This window comes from Ostrea edulis, chromosome 2 (assembly GCF_947568905.1).
Source record: "Ostrea edulis chromosome 2, xbOstEdul1.1, whole genome shotgun sequence".
NCBI classification, from domain to species: domain Eukaryota; kingdom Metazoa; phylum Mollusca; class Bivalvia; order Ostreida; family Ostreidae; genus Ostrea; species Ostrea edulis.
In genome coordinates, this window is record NC_079165.1 from 15656781 (window position 1) to 15678435 (window position 21655).

A 21655-nucleotide genomic window follows, 5' to 3' on the forward strand; every position below is an offset into this window, starting at 1 on the left:
ATGAATTCAAAGAGAACATGGTATTTAGTTTTCTTCATGTACATACATTGATAATATTGCGAATTAACTACCACACTTATATTCTAATAACACAAGTTATTTAAACATTCTTGTTTTAAAAATTCCTTAACTCTCTAAATTATGTAAACTTTAATGTTACTAATTAAATTTCTGATTTAGTAGGGGGATAATTTCACGAATTGCATGTAACATAAGGCTCATGACGGGTGTGACTAGTTAACAGGGATATACTTACTCCTAGGCACATCGCCCACATCTAGTATTTTCAAAGGTTCGTGGTTGACCTACTCGTAATTTGTATTCTCCATAATAGTGATGAGATAAATCACTGTTCGCTTTCAACATCGAATTCTAAAACTAAAAAAAAAAAAATACCAAAAAATTGTTTACTTGTAAACTTCAAATTTAAACACATAGGAAGAAACTGACATGAGAGTTATATATAGCTCTTATCCTTAGACTGATTCACGTGTTTCGAAAGAAATATTTTTCATTTTTGATGGTGGACTGTTAGTCCCCGAAGGTCTCTACAGCCCAGTATCTAAGTACTTCGTTACTAGCTTGAAAATACGGATGAATATTTAATTGCTGTTATAAAATTTAGAAATTCATTTCAAAATTAAGGATTATCTCCCTCATGCATAGCTCTTATCCTTGGACGAATTTGACTCCACTTTTTTGGCACGCTGTTTTTGGCTATAATAGCTCTAAAACTTCATTGTTATTTCGGATTTCAAACATTTCGGTTGACCATCACTGAAGAGACATTATTTGTCGAAATGCGCATCAGGTGCATCAAAATTGGTACCGTATAAGTTTTACATTATATAACACGTTTTCTTTTACCTTGGAGTTATATAACACGTTTTCTTTTACCTTGGAGTTATATAACACGTTTTCTTTTACCTTGGAGTTATATAACACGTTTTCTTTTACCTTGGATTTATACTTATTACCCTCGCTTTTAGACAAATTGTTACAGAGAATCTAGTGTCTGTAAAACTAAAGGAATATCAAAATGTCATGACTGATGACAATTTCAGTATGCATGGGTAACTTCAATTTCCTAAACATAATGATATACCTTTCAGCATACAAATTATGATACTTACAAAAGTTTGGGTGACTTCTTGGAAACCACATTGTTGAAATTTTAATTCTAGTTGGTTGGTATTGATCCCATTTTTGTAACCTTACCAGCTTTTGCAACATATATACTTATGCCATTATCTTTGATGTGACTTTTACGTCAGATCAGACTGGGGTTCCCAATGCAGAATCCATTTTTATCTACAGCCTTTCGTCCATGCTTACGTCACAATCCACATGACTCATGTTTACCTGCTATTTGAAAGACATGTATGAATAAACAGACTCTATAAACGTATCCTGAATTAGATGAAATTGCGATCATCTTCACTGCAAACCAAAACACCATTCATCAAATCAAAATAATAATTCTCTTATTAACTCCATCACATTTTCATTTGAACTGTAATGTAGTACAATTCCTTGCAACGAAAATATTAAGAATTTGGCTTATACAGATACAGTGAACTCGAAATAAAAGACATCAATGTCTTCCAGATCCCATATGGGCTTCGTTGTTAGATTTTTATGATAAATATAAATGTTAACGGCAAACTAACAACATCATGACAAACGGGATTACCTCAGCTTCCCCACTGTCAACTTGTCATATCTATGTAGCTATACTCCATCATCATATGCATAAAGTACTGAAAGAACAATTTTTGTATGTGTTGAAGTTTTGGGTTTTAGGCTCACGGCGGCTGTGACTGGTCGACAGGGGGTGCTTACTCCTCCTAGACATCTGATCCCACCTCTAATATATCAAATTGTCCGTGTTTGCCCAACTATCTGTTTTGTATTGCTTATAGGAGTCATGAGATTGATCACTGTTCGTTATCTTCACCATTAACAGTACATATCAACATAGATAGCGCGGTGGTTAAAGCAAAGGACTAGTAATGTAGAGGTCTTAAGTTCGATTTCCATTCAACCCCCAACAATTCTTCTTTTTTTGTTACATCTTAAGACAAGTAAGAACTGGTCAACATCAAAGTGTCTCCTACAATAAAGGAAACATTTCTCAATATGGTATCTAAATTACGTACTTAAGTACTACTCGTATGTACCTATGCACCTTTGAATCCGTTTCGGTTTGGCTGCTGTCAGCCTTTTGCTTAGCCAGGATTCATTGTTGCCTTCACTCCACCAATAAAAGTAGACTCATTGTCCATGACCATAGTTTTCACCTGATGAAATTCAGAGAATTGTTGTACATTTCAAACTTACAATGTAATTTACTTAGTTTAAGGGCATAGTATAGAATCATTATCGTGAGATTATCATGTTTTTATTATTTATGATACATCTAATCTAAAACATTTAAAAATAAGTCATGACCAAAAGGATTCGTAAAATTACCCCCTTCATCACTAATATCTTGTAGAATATACCTTGCTATGAAAGGCCTCCCAGCCTTTACAGAGTCCTGCCAATTTAATGAACAGCATGTTGTTGAACAGTATATTTTCTTGCTTTTCATTGCATAATCACACATTTCCTGGTCTTCTCTCCAATTTCAATAAATGGTAATTAAGGTTAATGCTGAAATTATGACATATGAAAGGTGAAGATAACGAACCGTGATCAATCTCATAAATCCCATAAGCAATACAAAATAGATAGTTGGACAAACACGAACCCTTGGACACACCAGAGGTGCATAGGATGAGTAAGCATCCCATGTCAACCTGTTACGCCTGTCGTGAGCTCTATATCTTGATAAGGTAAACAGAGTTATCCGTAGTCTAAATCCGTGTGCCAAGAATCGGTATGAAACACCCGCTGTAAGCTCCACATACCGACATACACGTATATGTTGCCATAACCCTGATGATCAACAATTGTGCCTATATCATCTCTGAATATATTCTAAATTGATCAAGTTAGAATACACCTAATATTGAAAAACATTATTAAAGATATAACTAGATACAGTCTCGTTATGTTAATCATTAAATACAGCATTACTCTTAAAGTTTGCAAGTAAGGCCGAAAACAAAATGAAAGACTTATACTAACAAGATAGTGGACAGTATCATAACTCCTATAAGGAATACAAAATTAAGAGGAGAAAAAACAAGGACCTCCGGACACATCATACGTATGATCATCTGCCTACGAGGAGTAATAATCCCCTGTCGACCGGTTACACCCGTCGTGGGCTTCATGCAGTAATTCAGAAGTAGAGGGTTCGCGTCCTAATCTGGGGGTCGTGAGTTCGATTCCCGCTCGTACCGTGGCCGCGTCAAACATAAAACGTTAAAATATGTAATGATTACTACCTCGCAAAAACGCTGGAAATTTAAAACTGAGAATCACGGGTCTTTCTGACATGATTTAAAACGGAGGTCCTGTGTCGCAGCAGGCGTCGACATGATAAAGAACCCTCACTGTTACGACCCCGAGTGCTAAGTTTAGGTCTAAATATCTGGTACCTTACCTACAACTGGTGACATCTCAATATGAGTGAATAATTATCGACGGGACGTAAAAAAAATCAACAAAACCATGCTATTATTGCCTAAAAGATGAACCGAAAGTGGACCGGAATTCATTTTCAGTTTAGCAAAACCAGGTAGCTCATATTGTGTCTAGATTCACCAAATCTTGTATCATCATTCCTACAGTTTAAAATACAAGACAAGAAATGCAAGGGAATATTGTTAGGGTCTACTTGTCTGTAGAAAAAGTTGTCCTTCGAGATGATATTCTTGACAAGATCGTAAAATTGATATTACAACAGAAATAATTGGTTTTCATTACCTGCTGCCAGTTTATTGTTGGTATTCCAAGCTTTTTCTTCTTATCTCCGTTGTGTGCTATGAGTCAGTCGTCATATGATGGGCTTGATTGTATAAGGTGTTTCTGCATCTTACTTCCCATACATACGAGATACCAAACTTGTCAGATTCAAAGTCTGGTAAAGGCTGGCAGTATTTGAGGGTTGTCTGCCAGAATGCCAAAATCTACAATTCTTCGACATCTCCCAACACTCCCTACAAATTCACATTCCATACCTCTATCTCGTTCGCCACGTCTTCACACTTACTTCATAGTCAGGTACCACTGGGGTTATCTATTCAATATTGAATCTAATATTGAAACATGAACTTCACCAAAGATAGAGGGAGATGTACAAAAATAGGGATATTGTACATTTTCATTGTGTCATTATTTTGTATTTATCGTTTGGCGCATTACTTACTCCGTAAGGGTAATCTCTGCTCCAAATCCATCTCTTGAAAAACAACCGATGGCTCCATTTCTTCTTCTTTATACCTCCATCGGTCCCGCCAATTTTCTGTAAGGGCTTTTTACGTTCTATTTTGATTTGTCTTTTTAATTGCTCCTTGAATTTTGTCTTTGCATTGTTCTATTTGTAGGTTGTTTTGGTACTCGATACACTAACCGAAATCGGATCTAGATTCATTTTCGGTTTAACAAAAACACAGTCTTCTACTTTAAGGAATTGTTTTGTGAAATATATCAAGATCCTCATAAAGTATACACTCTAGTGTGTACTACAGATTGTTCATTATATGTGATATCAATAACATGTGTTTGGCTAAATGTATCTGTATGGAACCATGAGTTTATATGTCAACCAGAATTAACCTTGCTTAGTTTAGAATATTTCTTTGGATACTTACCCTCAACATTAAAGTTTTTGGAGAAGAAATGTGTTGTTAAATTGAAAAATATACCTGAAAGAAAAAAAAATGGATCAAAATTTCATTTGAAGAAAATGAAGTTATTTCAAAATTTTCAAGTTGGTAATTTTGACATACCTTGTATTGTGCACTTTGCAGTTGATCCCGACCTCCTACTTCCAAAACGGTTTTCCGCAACGATTCGGAAAAAATAAGGAACATAGGGTTGAAGAAAATGGATATATGCAGATAAATGGCCGACATTGTCTGATGTCACCGGATGTGGATTGTGGGAGAGCCATGATGACGATACATTGGTTGTGTATTCAATAACAAATCTCTGATCGCTTCCTCCGTCAAATCCAGGCTTCCATTGGATTAGTACAGTGTTTGAACAGTTCACAGTCAGTTCAGTGGGTGGATGAGGGGGACCTTTACAATTGTTAATGTTTTAAAGACACGAAACATATTAACATAATCATTTTAATTTCTGATACTGAATGTTTGCAAGAAAAAAATTAAACTGATATCAGATATGATTTGATTGTTACAAGAATGGTCTAAGTTTAGATATGTGCAATCCACAATTTAGTGCAAATCAAATCATTTATGAAAATAAAAAAATATCGAAAACACCTTCAAAGAATATACATACATCAACCATATATCAACATTTACCCATACCTTGAATGTTGAATTCTGTTTCATTTCGTCCAAATTTATTATTCAATGTAAGTTGATAGGTTCCAAAATCATGTACGCTCATATGACTAACAATGATACTTGTAAAGCCCTTTCCGGTCGCTGTAGGAATTTTCGGAACACCTTTCCTCACATCTTCCTTTGAGAAAAATGTCCATGATGCATTTGGGCTTGGCTTTGCCATAAACTTCACTGTCAGATTCAATGCATCTCCAATTTCAAAACCTTTGTTTGTGGTATTTGAAGACGTGATAATAATAGGAGCACCTGAAAAACCAAGAGACCCATGGGTCATCTGAGTCACCTTGACCCATATCTACAAATTTTCCATATATATTCACATGTAAAACTTTGATGCCTATTGTGGCCACGACCTACCCACGGGAACCGTGATTTTACAAACTTGAATCTGCACTATGTCAGGAAGCTTTCAGGTGATTGTAAACTTCTTGAGAAGATTTTTAAAGATTTTTTTCTATATATCAGTATATAAAACAGTGATCAATCTCATAACTCCCACAAGCAACACAGAACAGAGAGTTGGGCAAACACGGTTCCCTGGACACACCAGATACATTGTCTATGCTATTTCAAACTTTTATGAAAACATATAAACATATGCAAGGTGAAGATAACGAACAGTGATCAATCTCATAACTCCTATAAGCAATACAAAATAGTTAGTTGGGCAAACACGGACCCCTGGACACACCAGAGGTAGGATCAGGTGCCTAGGAGGAGTAAGCGTCCCCTGTTGACTGGTCACACCCGCCGTGAGCCCTATATCCTGATCAGGTAAACAGAGTTATCCGCAGTCAAAATCAGTGTGCTAAGAACGGCTTAACAATCAGTATGAAACACGTCAGACAGCATTTGACCGAATGCGAGGTTGTATTGACGAACTAGATCGTTAGATTTGAATGATGCTGGTTTGAATAATGATAATCTGAGTTGGAAATGGCTTGATTGATTGATTGATGTTTTCCGGCACACCCAACAATTTTTGAGTTATATGGTGGCGCCCAATTTTATTGGTGGAAGAGGGAACCTAGATACAATGTACCTAGGAAGAGACCACCGACCTTCTGAAAGTAAACTGGGAGACTTTCTCACTTACTGGCGAGAGCAGGATTCGAACCCGCGCCGACAGAGGTGAGAGGCCGTGTGATTTGAGCGCAAGATGACTTGAGGATATATAACATTTCTATGCCAAACCTAAGAGTGAGTCCCCCCCTCCATTCAATACACGGATGATAATGGTAATGTTACTTAATAACGCTTTGCTTCCGTTTCAAATATTAATGACGTAACTCATCAACCTGACATACCTTATGCAGATTCTAAAGGTGACGGAAATCTTACTAGTGTAACTAGTCAGGAAAATAATCGTTCTTGTGTTAGCATTCCCAGTTGTTAAAGCAATACAACAGGAATGTATCAGTCGGAAAATTCTAAAGGCATGCAAAGAAATGATTTCTAAACCTCTATCTATACTAGCGGAAAAAAGAAACAGAACGATTACGTTGGTTTTCGCTGAGTCGTGGCATGACAGAAGGGTAAATTTTGTCAAAACTAAAGTGCTTTCCTTACCGAATAGTGTCCAAACAAACCCTTTACACGTCTTACTCCAAGCAGTATTGGTCAGTAAAACCCATGCATACGAACATTTCAATAAATAACATGCTTTCACTAACCATGGAAAAGTCCGTGCATCTGAGTCGGGTACTAACCGATATTGTTCAAAAACATCACTTTTATCCATTGTTTAGATTTTATAAATAAATATACAAAAATTATACTGAATTTTAAAATGCACATTTTCTTTTTTTCCGCTATTATATGTTGTATTTACGTTTAAAAGTCTATCCAAATGTGCCCAACTTTTAATTTGTATTCCTTATAGAGGTTATGAGATTGATCATTGTTCGTAATCTTCACCTTTTCATATACTTGTTTTCTTTAGGGAGATAGAGGGTTCCATGTTTGCCCATCTCTTTTATTTTTGTACTGCTATATGAGTTATGAGATTGATCAATGTTCGTCATCTTCATCTTTTCATATACTTCTTTTCTTTAAGGGAGATACACCTTCAGTTATTTCATATTATAGACCAATGCCACACTTTGAACAGCAATAGTAAAATATTTGAAAGAATTATGTTTAAACACGTTTCTGGGAAAGGAATACAACTCCTTGGGATCTCCGTAGTGGTGCAGATGTGGGAATTTTCGATCATTCTAAACATTTGCTGGCTTTCTGTACGTAAGTAAAAATGATGATATGTTTCTTAGTCAATAGATGAACTTATAACCTGCAACTTACGGTTTGTGAGACTTTACTGTTTTTAACCATTTCGATGTATTCCAATATCTTGATTCATATTATGCGCCATGTTTGATGGAACGTCCGGTTGTCAAGTTATTTAAGAAATGAACATCACCTTTGAGCTGTTCATGGTCAGTATGAACGGATTTGGATTTGAGGCAAATTCTGTGAATCGCTCTAGCTCAAAAGTGATGTTCATTTCTTATATTTATATTCATTTACTAAAACATCGTTTGTTTACATTGCTTCTATTTTGTTGCATAAAACGAACTCCTAGCCTCTGTCACAGTAGTTATTGTGACGTACATGTACGTCAACACATAGACATGATGTCACATTTCGTCTCACCCTGCCTTTTTGGAGGCAGGAGACCGCAAGATTGGGATGATAATCAACGTAAGTTTACAATCTTAATCCAAAGGTGTGACTTGCGAGATCTTTGTAACAGATGTTCTATTTTTTTTCAAATCATTGCGCTCTCTCGGTCGCGTGCTTTAAGCTAGTTCATAATCTGTTCATATCAATGTGAACGGATTGTGTCGCGCGCTGAAATTGGTTGGTTCATAGAGGGAAATGCAATTTGTAATATAAATATAAGTATATGTCCATATAAGGCATTGCAGTATTTACATCAATGGGCGAGTGCAGAGAAGGAAACAATTTTGTCGGCATTGAAAAGGTTTATTTGATATCAAGTTAAAAATCGAACAATGGTGGACCATTTTCCGCATTAACGTGTAATATTCTAAGCGATAGGCATTATCCATAGGACTGAACATTCTCAAGCTTGACGTTAAACAGTATATTCCATGGTCGTTACAGTTTGCTAATATAACCTACATTGGGTCAAATGCAGCATGTCTGACGTGTTTCATACCGATTGTTAGGATGTTTGACTACGGATAAATCCGTTTACCTGATCAAGATATAAGGCTCACGGCGGTTGTGACCGGTGACAGGGGATGTTTACTCCTCCTAGGCACCTAGTCCCACCTTTGGTATATCCAGGGGTCCGTGTTTGCCCAACTAGCTATTTTGTATTGCTTATAGGAGTTATGAGATTGGTCGCTGTTCGTTATTTTCACCTTTCATCCAACCAACCAACTTTTTGTTTAAATGGCAATGAACTACGTTCAAATCAAAAGATCACAAAAAGTAAGGTATAGAAACTTATCCAATGTTACTTAACAAGTGTACCCCCGGGCTCTGTACTTGGCCTACTATTATTTTCTATTTAACGTCGACATTTCTGAAAACATGTTATGTATATCATATTCAGACAATGAAGTTCACACGAGAGGTAACTTTAAATCATGACCCAAATATTTTGAATGATGGTTACCTTTCAAGTAGTCAGTTCAAAATTGTATTGTTTAGTTTAGAAATGATAACCAACTTTTTAAAAATAGATTCAGCTAGAAGTTGGTCATGACCACAAAAGCTCAGAATCATAACTTTCCTTGAATCTATGGAGGTCAAATTATATGGCTGAATTTGTGAACAAAGGTTCTGAGAATATTGGAATTTAAAAAAAGCTGACGTTTTCTGTATCACAAAAAACATTGTCGAAATTATGTGTAGATTTTATAAGACTATAACTAGAATATGCAGTTCAACTCTGATCTGATTGTACCTTGGAATGTGATGGGGAAACTGAGCAGGTTTAATCAACAGCATTAAGACTCCCAAAAATAGCTCCAACAAATTGTTTGTACTTGGTAACAGGGTATGCACCAGTGACCCCAATTCTGATTGACATACACACAACCATGATATTATAACTCTGCAGCTATCAATGATCTGATGCGTTATTGCATTTAGTAAGTGAAGTTTTGTTACGTAGGATAATAGGCATGCTAGGGATATTTTCTTCAGGTTGGAACAATTCTGTAGTTACTTACACTGAACAGTAAGTGTTTTAGAGGTGGACTGCTTTCCAACTATATTCTCAGCAACAATTCTGTATTTCCCTTCATCTAGACAAGAACTAATGTTTATTTTATACGTTTTGTCTCCTGTGAAATTGGGAAAGAAATCCAACTTCTCATTGTGGAATATTGTCACATTTGATGCAGGAAAACTGTCAACACTAAAGTTAAGCTTCAGCGAGCCAGGGGCAGCGATCCGTGGAAAATTTGAAACTGTTAATCTCGGTTTATCTGTAAGAGAGAAGTAGTGCAAAATCATTATTAAAGTTTATAAATAAGATGACGTACGGAGAGGAAACCTAAGGACAATTATGAAAACGATTCGTCGTGCGTAGAAACAGATGCAAATGTGTCCCACCAAACAAAAAGTACGACAACGTTAATTGATATACATATCGTAACCGATGAGGAAAATACATCAAAGTGTTTACACATTTACATTCACTGCGGACCAACTGCGGTAGTTACAGCGTTTCTTTCGTAAACAGGAGATTGTGAGTTCGAGCCGCGTTTGTACAACGGTTGAGTCAAACCTAAGTTGTAAATATAGGTAGTGATTGCTCCTTCGCTAAGCGTTCGGTATTCAGAAGTGAGAATCACAGGTCTTTAAAATATGATCTTATAAACGCGGTCCTGTGTCGCGGAAGGTGTTAGCAAGTTAAACAACTCTTAGTGCTACGTAACGGCTCTGAATGCAAAGCATATAGGTCTAAATTTGTGTTAATTCACCTATAGCTGATGACATCTCAATGTGAATCAAAACAAGTAACCACTCTTTCATTGTGAGCATCCTGCTTAATTTATATTGAAATCCATAACTTTTTATTTGACATTTTGAAGACATATTTTGTTTCAATTTAGTTACATGTAGATCCGATTTTATTTCCGGTTCACGTTCTATGAACTGGCATTGTTGAGATTGTTAGAAAATATGTTTCTGTGTTTATTTTAATCTTGTGTAATAAATAACGTTTATCTCTGTTACAAGATGGTTTATTATATGGGTTTAAAGTTTATCTTCCTTGAACGATTACCTTTGTTCAAATATGGAAATCATTACAAAATATGGAGATTACTGAAATCATTACTAAATATGGAGATTACTGAAATCATTACTAAATATGGAGACAAGTCACGGTCAGATGATTTTCAGCTGTTACATTTAAATACATGCAATTTGCTGGTAAAACAATATTTACGTAATTGAAAGTACATCTGTATTTATATCAAAATTGAATAATCCACCATTTTATCATTTTAAAAAATGAAACAGGGTACAAAGTTAGTAAATAGAACACAGAGAAAGAAGCACTGGAAATACTTAAGTAGTCCTTACGACGATTATAGAACAAAAATGTGACGGGCGGAAGAAGAGATAAATCAGCATAATACATGTACGTTCTCCGCATGAGGAAAATAAAAAAAAATTAAAACGCTCAATACTCGAATCTGAATACCAGCGGCACGTTAAGCAAAAGATATTTCCCATGGATAGTGATAATTGCTTTGCCAAGTCTTTAAAACAGAGTTACGGTAGAAATTGATACGATAACCAAATATCACCACTACGACAGTAAGCGACACGCATACGGTAGTCAGTCACGTTCCAAAACGATTGAAAAACTCCTGATTGGACATAGTAAATAGTCATGCAATGGGTGAATATAAATCTATATTTCAGCTCTAAGAATTAGATACATGTTTAAACTGCATTAAAGTATATTAAATGCGTTGAAATAGATTGAAAATATGTACTATTTTATAGGCTTTTTAGGCCACCTGAGTATCTCAAGCCACCCATTGATATTGGTGTGCGTCCGTCGTCGCCTCCGTGCGTTCACAATTGAACATTTGTAAGCAAGGTGAAGATAACGAACAGTGATCAATCTCATAACTCCTACAACCAATACAAAATAGATAGTTGGGCAAACACGGACCCCTGGACACACCAGAGGTGGGATCAGGTGCGTAGTAAGTAAGTAAACTAGTAAGTTTTTCTTCACAACTATAAGTTCAATTCTGATAACATTTAATATGGATCATATTTTGGACAAAGGGAGCAAAATGTGTAAATTCAATACTCCCACAGGTACCACCGGGATATGGTACAAACTTGTCTACAACTGAAAACTAAACGCATAAAACTTTCATATAGAGCAGAATTTTATTAACTATATATATTGTTTCACGTTCCTCCCGAGAATATTTCACTCATATGAAGACGTCAACATTGCCGGTGAAGAATTGCAAAATTTAGGCCTGTACTCCGCGCCTACGGCCATTGAGCAGGGAGGTATCTTAATCGTGACGCACCTACAGTTGTATTGGACCTCGGTTTTTGCGGTCTCATCCGAAGGACAAACTCTTACGACAAGCAAGGGTATTGAAGACTTATTCTAACCTTGATTTCCACGGGAAAGTGGAACAGGGAGGTGTCTACCAAAATTGTAAATTTCTTGATCCACGTGGTAGAGATTCTGACTCCAGGGTGGGACCAATCTTAACAAGTAATGTGTATGTGTAAAAAAAAAATCAAATAACATCTTTAATGTCATTGATATTAAATTGCAACTACCGAGATATTTAAAGACAACCCGTAGCCTTTTACCAAGATTTTGAATTTGATGATCCAAGGACTAAGGTATTAGGCATCAAGGTTTGGCAAAAATGATCATAACGATTGAATGTCTACATTTAGAACAATTTTAACATTATCTTAATATCTACATGTGCCAGTTGAATTCTTTTCAAATTTGGTATAAGCATCTTTTTGGGTCATAGGAGAAGTAAATAGTAAATTCTAGAACCCCCTCTTCCCCCGAAACCCTGACCAGTTCGCACAATTCGTCTCTACAACCACAGATCTGTATCAAAAATTGAATATATGCATACATTATATAGAGCTGGAGTGCTAAAAAAATGTTTTTATGACCCCCGCGATAGAGGTTCTGACTGCAGGGCATGACCAAACTTGGCATTTAGTATCTGTCTTTCACATATCAATAACATCTTCTTCAATGCTATTGATATTTAATTCAAGCCGGTACAGCTGTAGGAGTTTTGGTTCCACGGCGAAGCTGCATCATTTGAAATACTCATTTGATTTGGGTGGTACTCTATGAACACTAAATGGATATTTAGGAAAGGCAGACATATATGTGCCAAAGTTGTTAATTTCCCAACCAGAGGGTTTTGACTCTAGGATGAGTTTAAAATAGTCATCTAGTGTAAATATAACGTACATGAAGTAATATCGTTCATCAGTATGGACACGTTCGAGGCGTTTGTATTTTAAAGTTGACATGATTTAATAAATATATATAGAAATTTATAGAACATTTTTTTTAATTGGGGAGGGGGGTGTTGACTTGACCCAAACATGAATACATGGTATATTGTACAAATGGCAACGATATTTATTCCTTCAGTGGATTAACATTAATGGTTATGTTTCCAGTACTGTTGGCATTGCTTCATTCTATATTTATTCAAAAGCTTCTACATGAGAAGAAAAAGATCCCGGTCGATGAAATCCGGAAACAGGAGGGGGCGGGGTATTCTATACTAGGACGGTTTTTCCGCCCAGGGGAAATTCTATACTGACTTTGTACATAGGGGGAAATTATGTGCTGGGGCGCTTTTTACCCCTATGGGGCAAGATCTATCCCGGGCCCGTTTTTCCCGGGGGGGGGGGGTCTATGCGGGGGGAAAGTCTATGCTACAACACCGGGAATTTCTGAAAATGCTTCAGTATACCCTCCATAATTCTCCTACTGTTTTCTATCGCCAAGAACGTTGATTATTTTTTTAAAAATTGAAGTTAAAATGTTATTGTTCCAAATAAACAATTGTTACTTGGGTTACCCCCCTTTGCATAGCTACTCGCTACAATTTAGTGCTGTGTTTGAAAACGTTTTTATTTAATTTTTCTGCTTAAATTACATTTTGTCATGGAAGAAAATATATTTGAAAATAAATTGTGTGCAACATCATTTTTTCATATAGTTTTGTTAAATTTTAAGAGATTAAAGAAGAAATAGCCATTTAAAATTTGAGGGCGAGACAGCTCCTTGACAACGGGCCGAGACGGAGATATCTGGGCCCTTAGGGCTAGACAGTCCTACCTCCTTGCAGCCGTCTCACTCTGGCCAAGATAGGTGTATCAGGGCTAATACACTACTAGGCACATAGTATATGATATAGTATAATTCTATGTGTCCGTCATATTTCTCTGCTTATCCACCATGTTAGTTGGATGTTCTATTGTTATATTATCAGGGTTTGCATGGTATATAAGGGGACGAATTTTGCTACACTTCACTTCACATCAATGTCTTCAATTTACCTGTACGGGTAGCTTCGACAGGTAACACGTACATCTTCGTTTCTAATTTATAGGACATCAAGAAGAAATGAAATGCTTTCAAACACCATGCAGTACTCAGAATTACAATAAACATATCGTGCAGTAGTAAATCATTCTAAAAGCTTTGGATGAATAAATTTAGAATACTTTTCTTGACATGAATGTACGTACATTTGGAATAAATATGTCAAATTAAAACTATTCAAAAACCGCGGAGAAATATTTCATCTATTATCTATTGATAAAATGGAATAAGCTGTTGGATATTTTTAATGCTTGTAAGCATACATTTATATCAGTGATCAATTTTCTTTCCTTCTGTAAAACGATATATTGTACATTGAAGTAGCACGGTCTCTCTCTCTCTCTCTCTCTCTCTCTCTCTCTCTCTCTGTGTGTGTGTGTGTGTGTGTGTGTGTGTGTGTGTGTGTGTGTGTGTGTGTGTGTGTGTGTGTGTGTTCAATCAAATAATATGGACATGCAGAGACCGTAAATAATTATGTGTATCTCAAAGAGACAATAAAACCATATTTTCGTTTATATATTTCATTTTATATGTGTCTTTGTGTTATAAACTGGATTGCAAATGTAATACCCGTATTTTCACAGAGATGTATATTTCCTATCATTATTTCCTTACTTACATGTATATATCCAAGTTTGTATATGATCACCGAGAAATCTTTAACTGGGTAGGCAATATATCCAACCAGATGTTCAGTGTATATGATTAGATTCCCGATTTCTATAAACTGCAAAACCCTTGACCAGACAAGCATTCAATAAAGGAACAGGAAAAAAATTCGACTCTGATATCCCCCTTGATTGAAGACAACCTGTTTGGCACGAGTGAAGTGTGTCGCAGTCTGTATAATGGAACGACAGCGTGTTGTAAAATTCTAACGAGATACAAATGGAGTTTATCATTTGTTTCGTGGATTTATCAGAATAAAGAGAAACTAATATTTTCGGTAAGTGCACATCTCCGATACCTGTTGAATAAATGTCCGCATTTGATTCGGGGTGGTTTTTGGAGAGTTAGCCATGTACATTAAATATCATGCATATGACATGCATTTGTATTTTGAAAGAATTGCAATAAATTGTATATTTTATGCTCTTTGCTTATTCCATTATATCAGTATGTAATTGGCAAAATGATTTCTCCGCATTTCATAAGAAACTGCAAATACTTGCAAGTATGCACGAAAAGCCTTTGTTGTTGTTGTTGTTGTTGTTGTTGTTGTTGCATTTTTGTCTTTCAGAATGTTTCATTCGTGTACAATAGATAATTTGTAATTTTTGAGCAAAGCATACTGTTTTAAAATGTGATTTTACTTATTTCTCATTCCCTTTATATTACTATCGGAGATGTACATTGGTCTAGTCCACCTAGAAAAACCACTCAGGTGTGACAACCATACTGGGGGTATATACGGTTAGAGTAAATTAGTCTACCTGAGAGAAATATGGCGGATAAGATGAGAAATGTGTACGTATTTATTGAATCATGTCAGCTTTAAGCACTTTGGTTTATAATGCTGCTGGATATTATAATTCAGCTTAGATAAATTATTGTAGATTTCTTGCCTTTAAGCCTAGTGAACCTTTACTTAACACTCAGGTGACGTATACGGTTTGTGAACCTCTTGGTATGTATTGAGGTCATTATTCTTTGTTCATGCGCAATTTCATCAATACTAATTCGGGGTTGAAGAGAACGTTTCTTTTGTAAACGTGAACGGAGTACTCATGTTTTACACACTGATTTTGACTATGGATTACTCCGTTTACCTCAATCAAGATATAGAGCTCATGTCGCGTGTAACTGATTAACAGGGCATGCTTACTCCTCTGGTTGCGTTCAACTTTTAATTTTGCATTTTTCTGGGGTTCTATGAGATTGATCACTCTTCGATATCTTAACCTTTTCCAATACCAATATTCAATATTACTGAATCTCCCTAATCCCTTATACGGAAAAGTGATGAATTCATCAGTCACATGTTATTTTATCTTGAGCCAATCGATATTGCAGATCACTGTACTTACACTGTATATAGATATCAACAGAATTACTGGAATTTGTGGGCGTGTCTGCTACATAATTCGTTGCTGAACAACTGTACCGTCCTGAGTTTTCTTTCGTTTTATATATATCTCCAGGAAATCTGTTTTGTTTGCGTTTATCGTTGTGATAAAACATATAAGAACATGGTGGATTGCAGTCTGCATGACAAGTTAGGTTTACATATCCTTGTTTCTCAATTAAATTATTTCCATCGCTTGTGTTCTGAATGCTCACATTGACTGGACCATCTGAAGTAGAAAAATACATAATGTAGACAATACATGATGAGAAAGACCCACATCCAGCTGATACCAGTTGAGTATTACTCCGGAAATACCTACACTGTACGTTCAAATTATAGGATGTAGAGGTTGTTCCAACGTAGTCACTGGCTGTACAGGTGTATACTCCATTATCTGTCTTGGAAAGGTTGTTAAAATGAAGAAGTTCTTCACGGTAAATTAACTTTCTCTCGTGGAACCAACTGTAGGATAGACATCCGTTATTGCAAGTAGCCGAACACTCCATTTCAAACGGTTCGTGTTGTCTTCCACGTGGAGGTTTTGTTGTAATCCTTACGCTGTCCGGTCCCTCTAAACAGAGATAAGAAATGTACTAACTCATGTAAGTAATACCATGCTTTAAATATACATGTATACGTCTTTTAATTAGTTTTGTTGTGTGGATTTTCGATTTTGATATAAGAACAGCCAACGCAATATTACACAGAATATATTTTACTTTTAATTTTACATGAATGATTACACAACATATTAAAACCTGTGTGTTGAGGTTACAGTATTGATGGGTTCATAAGCATTATCACAACTCACAAGTTTCAACCGTCTTGGAAAAATCAAATATGATCAATAATGCTCTGATAATATATGGGTATCTTGAGCCTCCAAATTTGTATAGGGTTGTTCAAATTCACATGCCGTAATTTTATATCATATACTACTCACTCTTCATTTCCACTGTTATCCATCTACTTTCTCTTTCGCCGACGTCATTCGTTGCTGCACATTTAAAGCGTCTACTATCGTTATACGTAAAATTTCTATTTGCAAATAACGTGTCGCCTGTATTAAATATTGTGTCCGGCCAGTACGGATTCTCCATCTTCCACGTGTAGGTACACTCTGGCAGACAGTCCGCTTGACATGTGATATTCTCCAGTGGTCTTCCTCCTCGATTTGAATAATAAACGTTACTGTCTGGCATTACTTTCACAGTCGTGGGCGAATCTAAAATGTGATAGTGTATGTATTGATTTATTTCGTGATATTCTGTTACATTTCCTAAAGTTCAAAATAAAGGATAAACAAACCAATCCACTTCCAACATATAAATCAATCTTAAACTGTTGGGTATTTCACACGGCGACTTAACAAAATAATGTGATTTAGTTCACTCAAATACTCAATTAAGTATGAAAACATCCACACATGTTAAGTTCCTTGCAGAGTAGACACAACATGAAACTTGTTCAAAGTTAGAGTTAAAAGTTTGCATGTATTCTGCAAAATTAATTTAGAATTAAGCATTAATTTCTTTTCATATGAATGTTTAAGAAATTGGGGTAAAACGGAGGCGTTTCGAATTTTTAACATTATATTACATCGCACACATTAAGTAATCGTTATTAAGTGAACACTGCCTAATTCAACACCAGTGTAATCCGTTTTACTGGACATTCTATCCCTTATTCCCATTTCCATGCTTTTATACTGTTTATTCAAACACACTGAAAATGTCGACCAAAATTTTCTCCCAGTGCATGTCGGATTAAACAGGTTTCACCGTATCCAACAGTATCGTACTTGACTCTCGATAGTCTATAGTGTCACGCTTTCAATGCATCAAACTCAATAATGCTATATTCCCTAAATTAGATATCATAGTTGTACATGATATAAGAAAAAACTGACAAAAAGATCGTTATACACATGTGTGAATGATAAAATGAACTTACATTGAACTGTTATTTTCACTTGTTTAGAAGATACAGTCCCTTTAATTCCATTTGCTACACATTTATAGTTTCCAGAATTTCGTCTGTTGGATGTAATAGAAATGGTCGTCCTGTCTCGTTGATGAAACAGAACTTTCCGTTCTTGATACCATGATATGTTACATGCTGGATTGCAGTCTGACGAACAAGTCAGTCTAGTACCAGAATCCCCCTCTCTCAGAACAATTTCAGCATCAGCGTTTCCTCCGCCCTTCATAATTTTGACATTTTTCGGTCCATCTTCAAAAATGTGTTTTAGATTTATTCACATAAATGTACTAAACATAGCAATATATAAGAAAGAAAGCGAAAATGATATTGTCTCACTTTTTCTTAGATATGTAGAAGTGTATTATGCCTAATTATCCTAGTCATAAGATGTTGATATGAATGTTACTAAATGGTGGAACACCAGAGTGACCTTTTGTTACTACCTACATATTACCTGATGTTGACTTACAATTGTCCGCGAGGTCATTATTCTGCGAATTCATTATATCTCCAGATTAGCCCGCGAGGTCACAATTTCGCGGATTTATATGTGGTAAAACAGATTTACATTTTATCGTTTTATTATATATGTATTGTATTGCAATTAATCAACATCGCAGTGAATTAGACGTTCATCTGTCGTTCACGGGGATATGACATTAATTATTTAAGTATATATGTAGACATAAACAATAGTTTTAAATAACCAGAACAAAATGTTTTCTAAAATATCTAACCGCTTTATTATATGCTTCTGCAATGAAGTTTATTTAGTACTCCTATCTCAAGTGTTTGGGGCCGTATATTCACAAGATGTTCATCTAAAGTCGTCAAGGATTGAGAATTTGTCACAAACACATTTTGAACAGCGAATCCCGATCTATTGAAGTGCATTGATTCCAAAGAACATATGTTGTAATAAACGTTATCGTATATGCCATGTATTACTATCTATCGTGTATATTAAGAATTGTATCATGTATCATGCATATATACTATATATATAATGGTATTGAAGATATAGAGGTATATATATATATATATATATATATATATATATATATATATATATATATATAAAGCACAGAAAATTTCACTTTATTTAGATAGTCATTCCCGCCCCTACCCGGAGTTGAATTCACGAACCAAATCTCCTAGCAGCATGATTCTCTTAAATGTGCGTTACATAACTCTATCTCAATTCCATTCTAAATGAATGTGTAGCGTGTGACAGTGTGGCGAGAATTCCATCGTCATCGAAAGCAAGGTTTTGTTTAGTAGATGGTCGAGCGGTCTAGCGCGCTGGTTACATGCTGTTGAGAAATTGGTTCCGCAGGTCGTGAGTTCAACCCCGGGTAGGGGCGGAAGTGGGTATCTAAATAAAGTGTAATTTTCTGTGCTTGATATTAAATATTTCTTCACTTAGGGCTAGGGCTAGGGCAGTTATGTTCATTTAATTGCTATTTCTTCTGTGCTTTATATATATATATATATATATATATATATATATATATATATACGAGTATCGTAAATGTAGCAGTGTGAGTATCATGGTTTATCGTTTAGCTCTATCAGTTTATCACTAGAATGTTGTGCCAGAGGTCCCGGGTTCGATCCTTAACAAGAACATATATTTCATTTTATATATGCATACATTTAACACCAATACCGGTCAGAGTTGAAATTACGATTAATGAGTGAACTTGGTTCGCTGGTACTAATTCTGCTGATTCGATAAGACTATTTACACCACGCAGTAGAAGAAGATCTACAATGGTACTGTATCCCAAAAGTATAATAGCAATGTGATACAATTTACAGTCTATATTCATTATCTAAATAAAGAAATATGACTCATATAATGCGCAGTTTTTCAACTGCAGTCGATTTGGTGTAGTCCGATAATTTACATTTATAAATTCCATCATCTGAGACAAGCGCTTGTCGACTTGGAAATATGCTCTGGTTAGTGTGAATCGTATTGTAGACCTCGGAATTCCTCAGAACCCTGATGATAGAAGAACCACAGCCTCCATAGTTACAGTGAATGATACACATAGCATTTGGAAGATTGCGGTTTATCACAAGTGAAAGCATTTGATGTTTGACGAAACCAATGTAATAAACACAACTTATGAGTAAATATTTACTGCATGCAAGATCAATTATCTTAATATTGAATATTATTTGATAATTAATGTTGGACGTACATTTGATATCAAGTCTGATTGTGTTAGAAGACGTTGTATAAGTCGTTATCACAGAATTTTTAGATGTGCAGATGTAATTTCCCGAGTTTTTGCGATCCATGGCGAGCACTTTCGTCTTTCCTGTATAAAACCAGCCCCCATCGCGATATATATGATAATTACATTGTGGATTACAGTCTGCATTACAAGTGATGGTTATTGTTCCACTTCCTTCCCACAATTCCTCAGTGTCGCTGGTATACTGAATGGTTACATTTTTTGGACCATCTATAAATAAAAATAACGAGATGTACTGTCCATTTCCTATACAGACATAACTATCTTCCGATGAAACAGCATTAAGACAAGGGTCTTGGTGGTCAATTAAGTTTTACACTACTTAGAACATACATGTAAATGGGAAGTCTTGCATGTACATCTACACTTTTTGCAACCCCGAGGGTGGAATCGCCTTAATATTTCATGGCAACCCATAAGAGAGTATTTTTCTCACATATTTCTAGAGTTTTCTGTTTTCCTTGTGCCTAGCGACGCCATTTTGAGAAATTTCCAATTAATTATTTTTTTGCTGTACATTAAAAATAACACCAGAATCGAATTCTACGACCCTCATTTTGGCAACTACGTTGCCGGCAAAAAATCGGCCGACGAGTGTATAAGTGAATTGTATTAGAGTTATTCCTCTTTGAATAAATCAATAATCAGGGCGATGCGTGACGTAACTTGACAGTCCATCAGCGCGAAACATTTTGACAGATCTAATCAGACTATGAATCCACAACTGCACGTTGTTTTTTTTCTTAGAGTAGCATTGCTATTGATATTAATTGAGCAGTTATTTAATGACGAGTGTGTGAAGAGAGATTCCAAGTGGTTTTTGTTGGTGGATATGGGCATGGCTAGACTTTCGTTTTCCATGCGTGCAAGGACTCGAGTCTCATGGACATTGAAGGCACTTATTTCACTTTCGACAAGGACAGTAGGCGTTGACAGAGTGAATGTGGAGGTAGGCCTAGAAGTAATAGACCGTGTGGGCTGGGTTTCTGTGAACTGACTGGCATAATGCACAGGATGACATAGGTGTATGAGGAATTTGTGACTGTTGTTGAGTGTGCAGTACTTGTTCAAGGAATGTGTATGTTTGTGTCCGGTCACATACACCTAGAGATTATCAGGGACATTACAATCTGTCATTTTTTGTACAAGAGCTTTGCAGACGCTAGTGTTCGTCAATCGAGGCGAGGTAAGTTACAAGCTAGTTGTGTATTGATTATAACGTCACTGG

The 21655-nt window shown here is 35.9% G+C and overlaps 1 protein-coding gene across 4 annotated transcripts in view; it reads right to left on the minus strand.

Moving 5' to 3' along the window:
• Positions 1-21655, minus strand: part of LOC125679647 (hemicentin-1-like) — an 80767-nt gene that overhangs the window by 3077 nt on the left and 56035 nt on the right. For 2 of the 4 annotated variants that reach the window (XM_056156192.1, XM_056156189.1), the window contains exons 9-20: positions 20371-20637; positions 18131-18409; positions 17121-17402; positions 16497-16748; positions 16137-16403; positions 9692-9949; positions 5448-5732; positions 4902-5195; positions 3877-4817; positions 2505-2655; positions 2181-2300; positions 257-1365 (exon numbers count right to left, since the gene is read on the minus strand). In XM_056156192.1, coding sequence (XP_056012167.1) covers positions 4714-4817; positions 4902-5195; positions 5448-5732; positions 9692-9949; positions 16137-16403; positions 16497-16748; positions 17121-17402; positions 18131-18409; positions 20371-20637 — 2288 coding nt within the window. In that variant the 3' untranslated portion in view covers positions 257-1365; positions 2181-2300; positions 2505-2655; positions 3877-4713. Of the gene's footprint in view, positions 1-256; positions 1366-1693; positions 1761-2180; positions 2301-2504; positions 2656-3876; positions 4818-4901; positions 5196-5447; positions 5733-9691; positions 9950-16136; positions 16404-16496; positions 16749-17120; positions 17403-18130; positions 18410-20370; positions 20638-21655 lie in introns of all 4 variants that reach the window. The other 2 variants (XM_056156191.1, XM_056156190.1) reach the window with 2 other exon arrangements.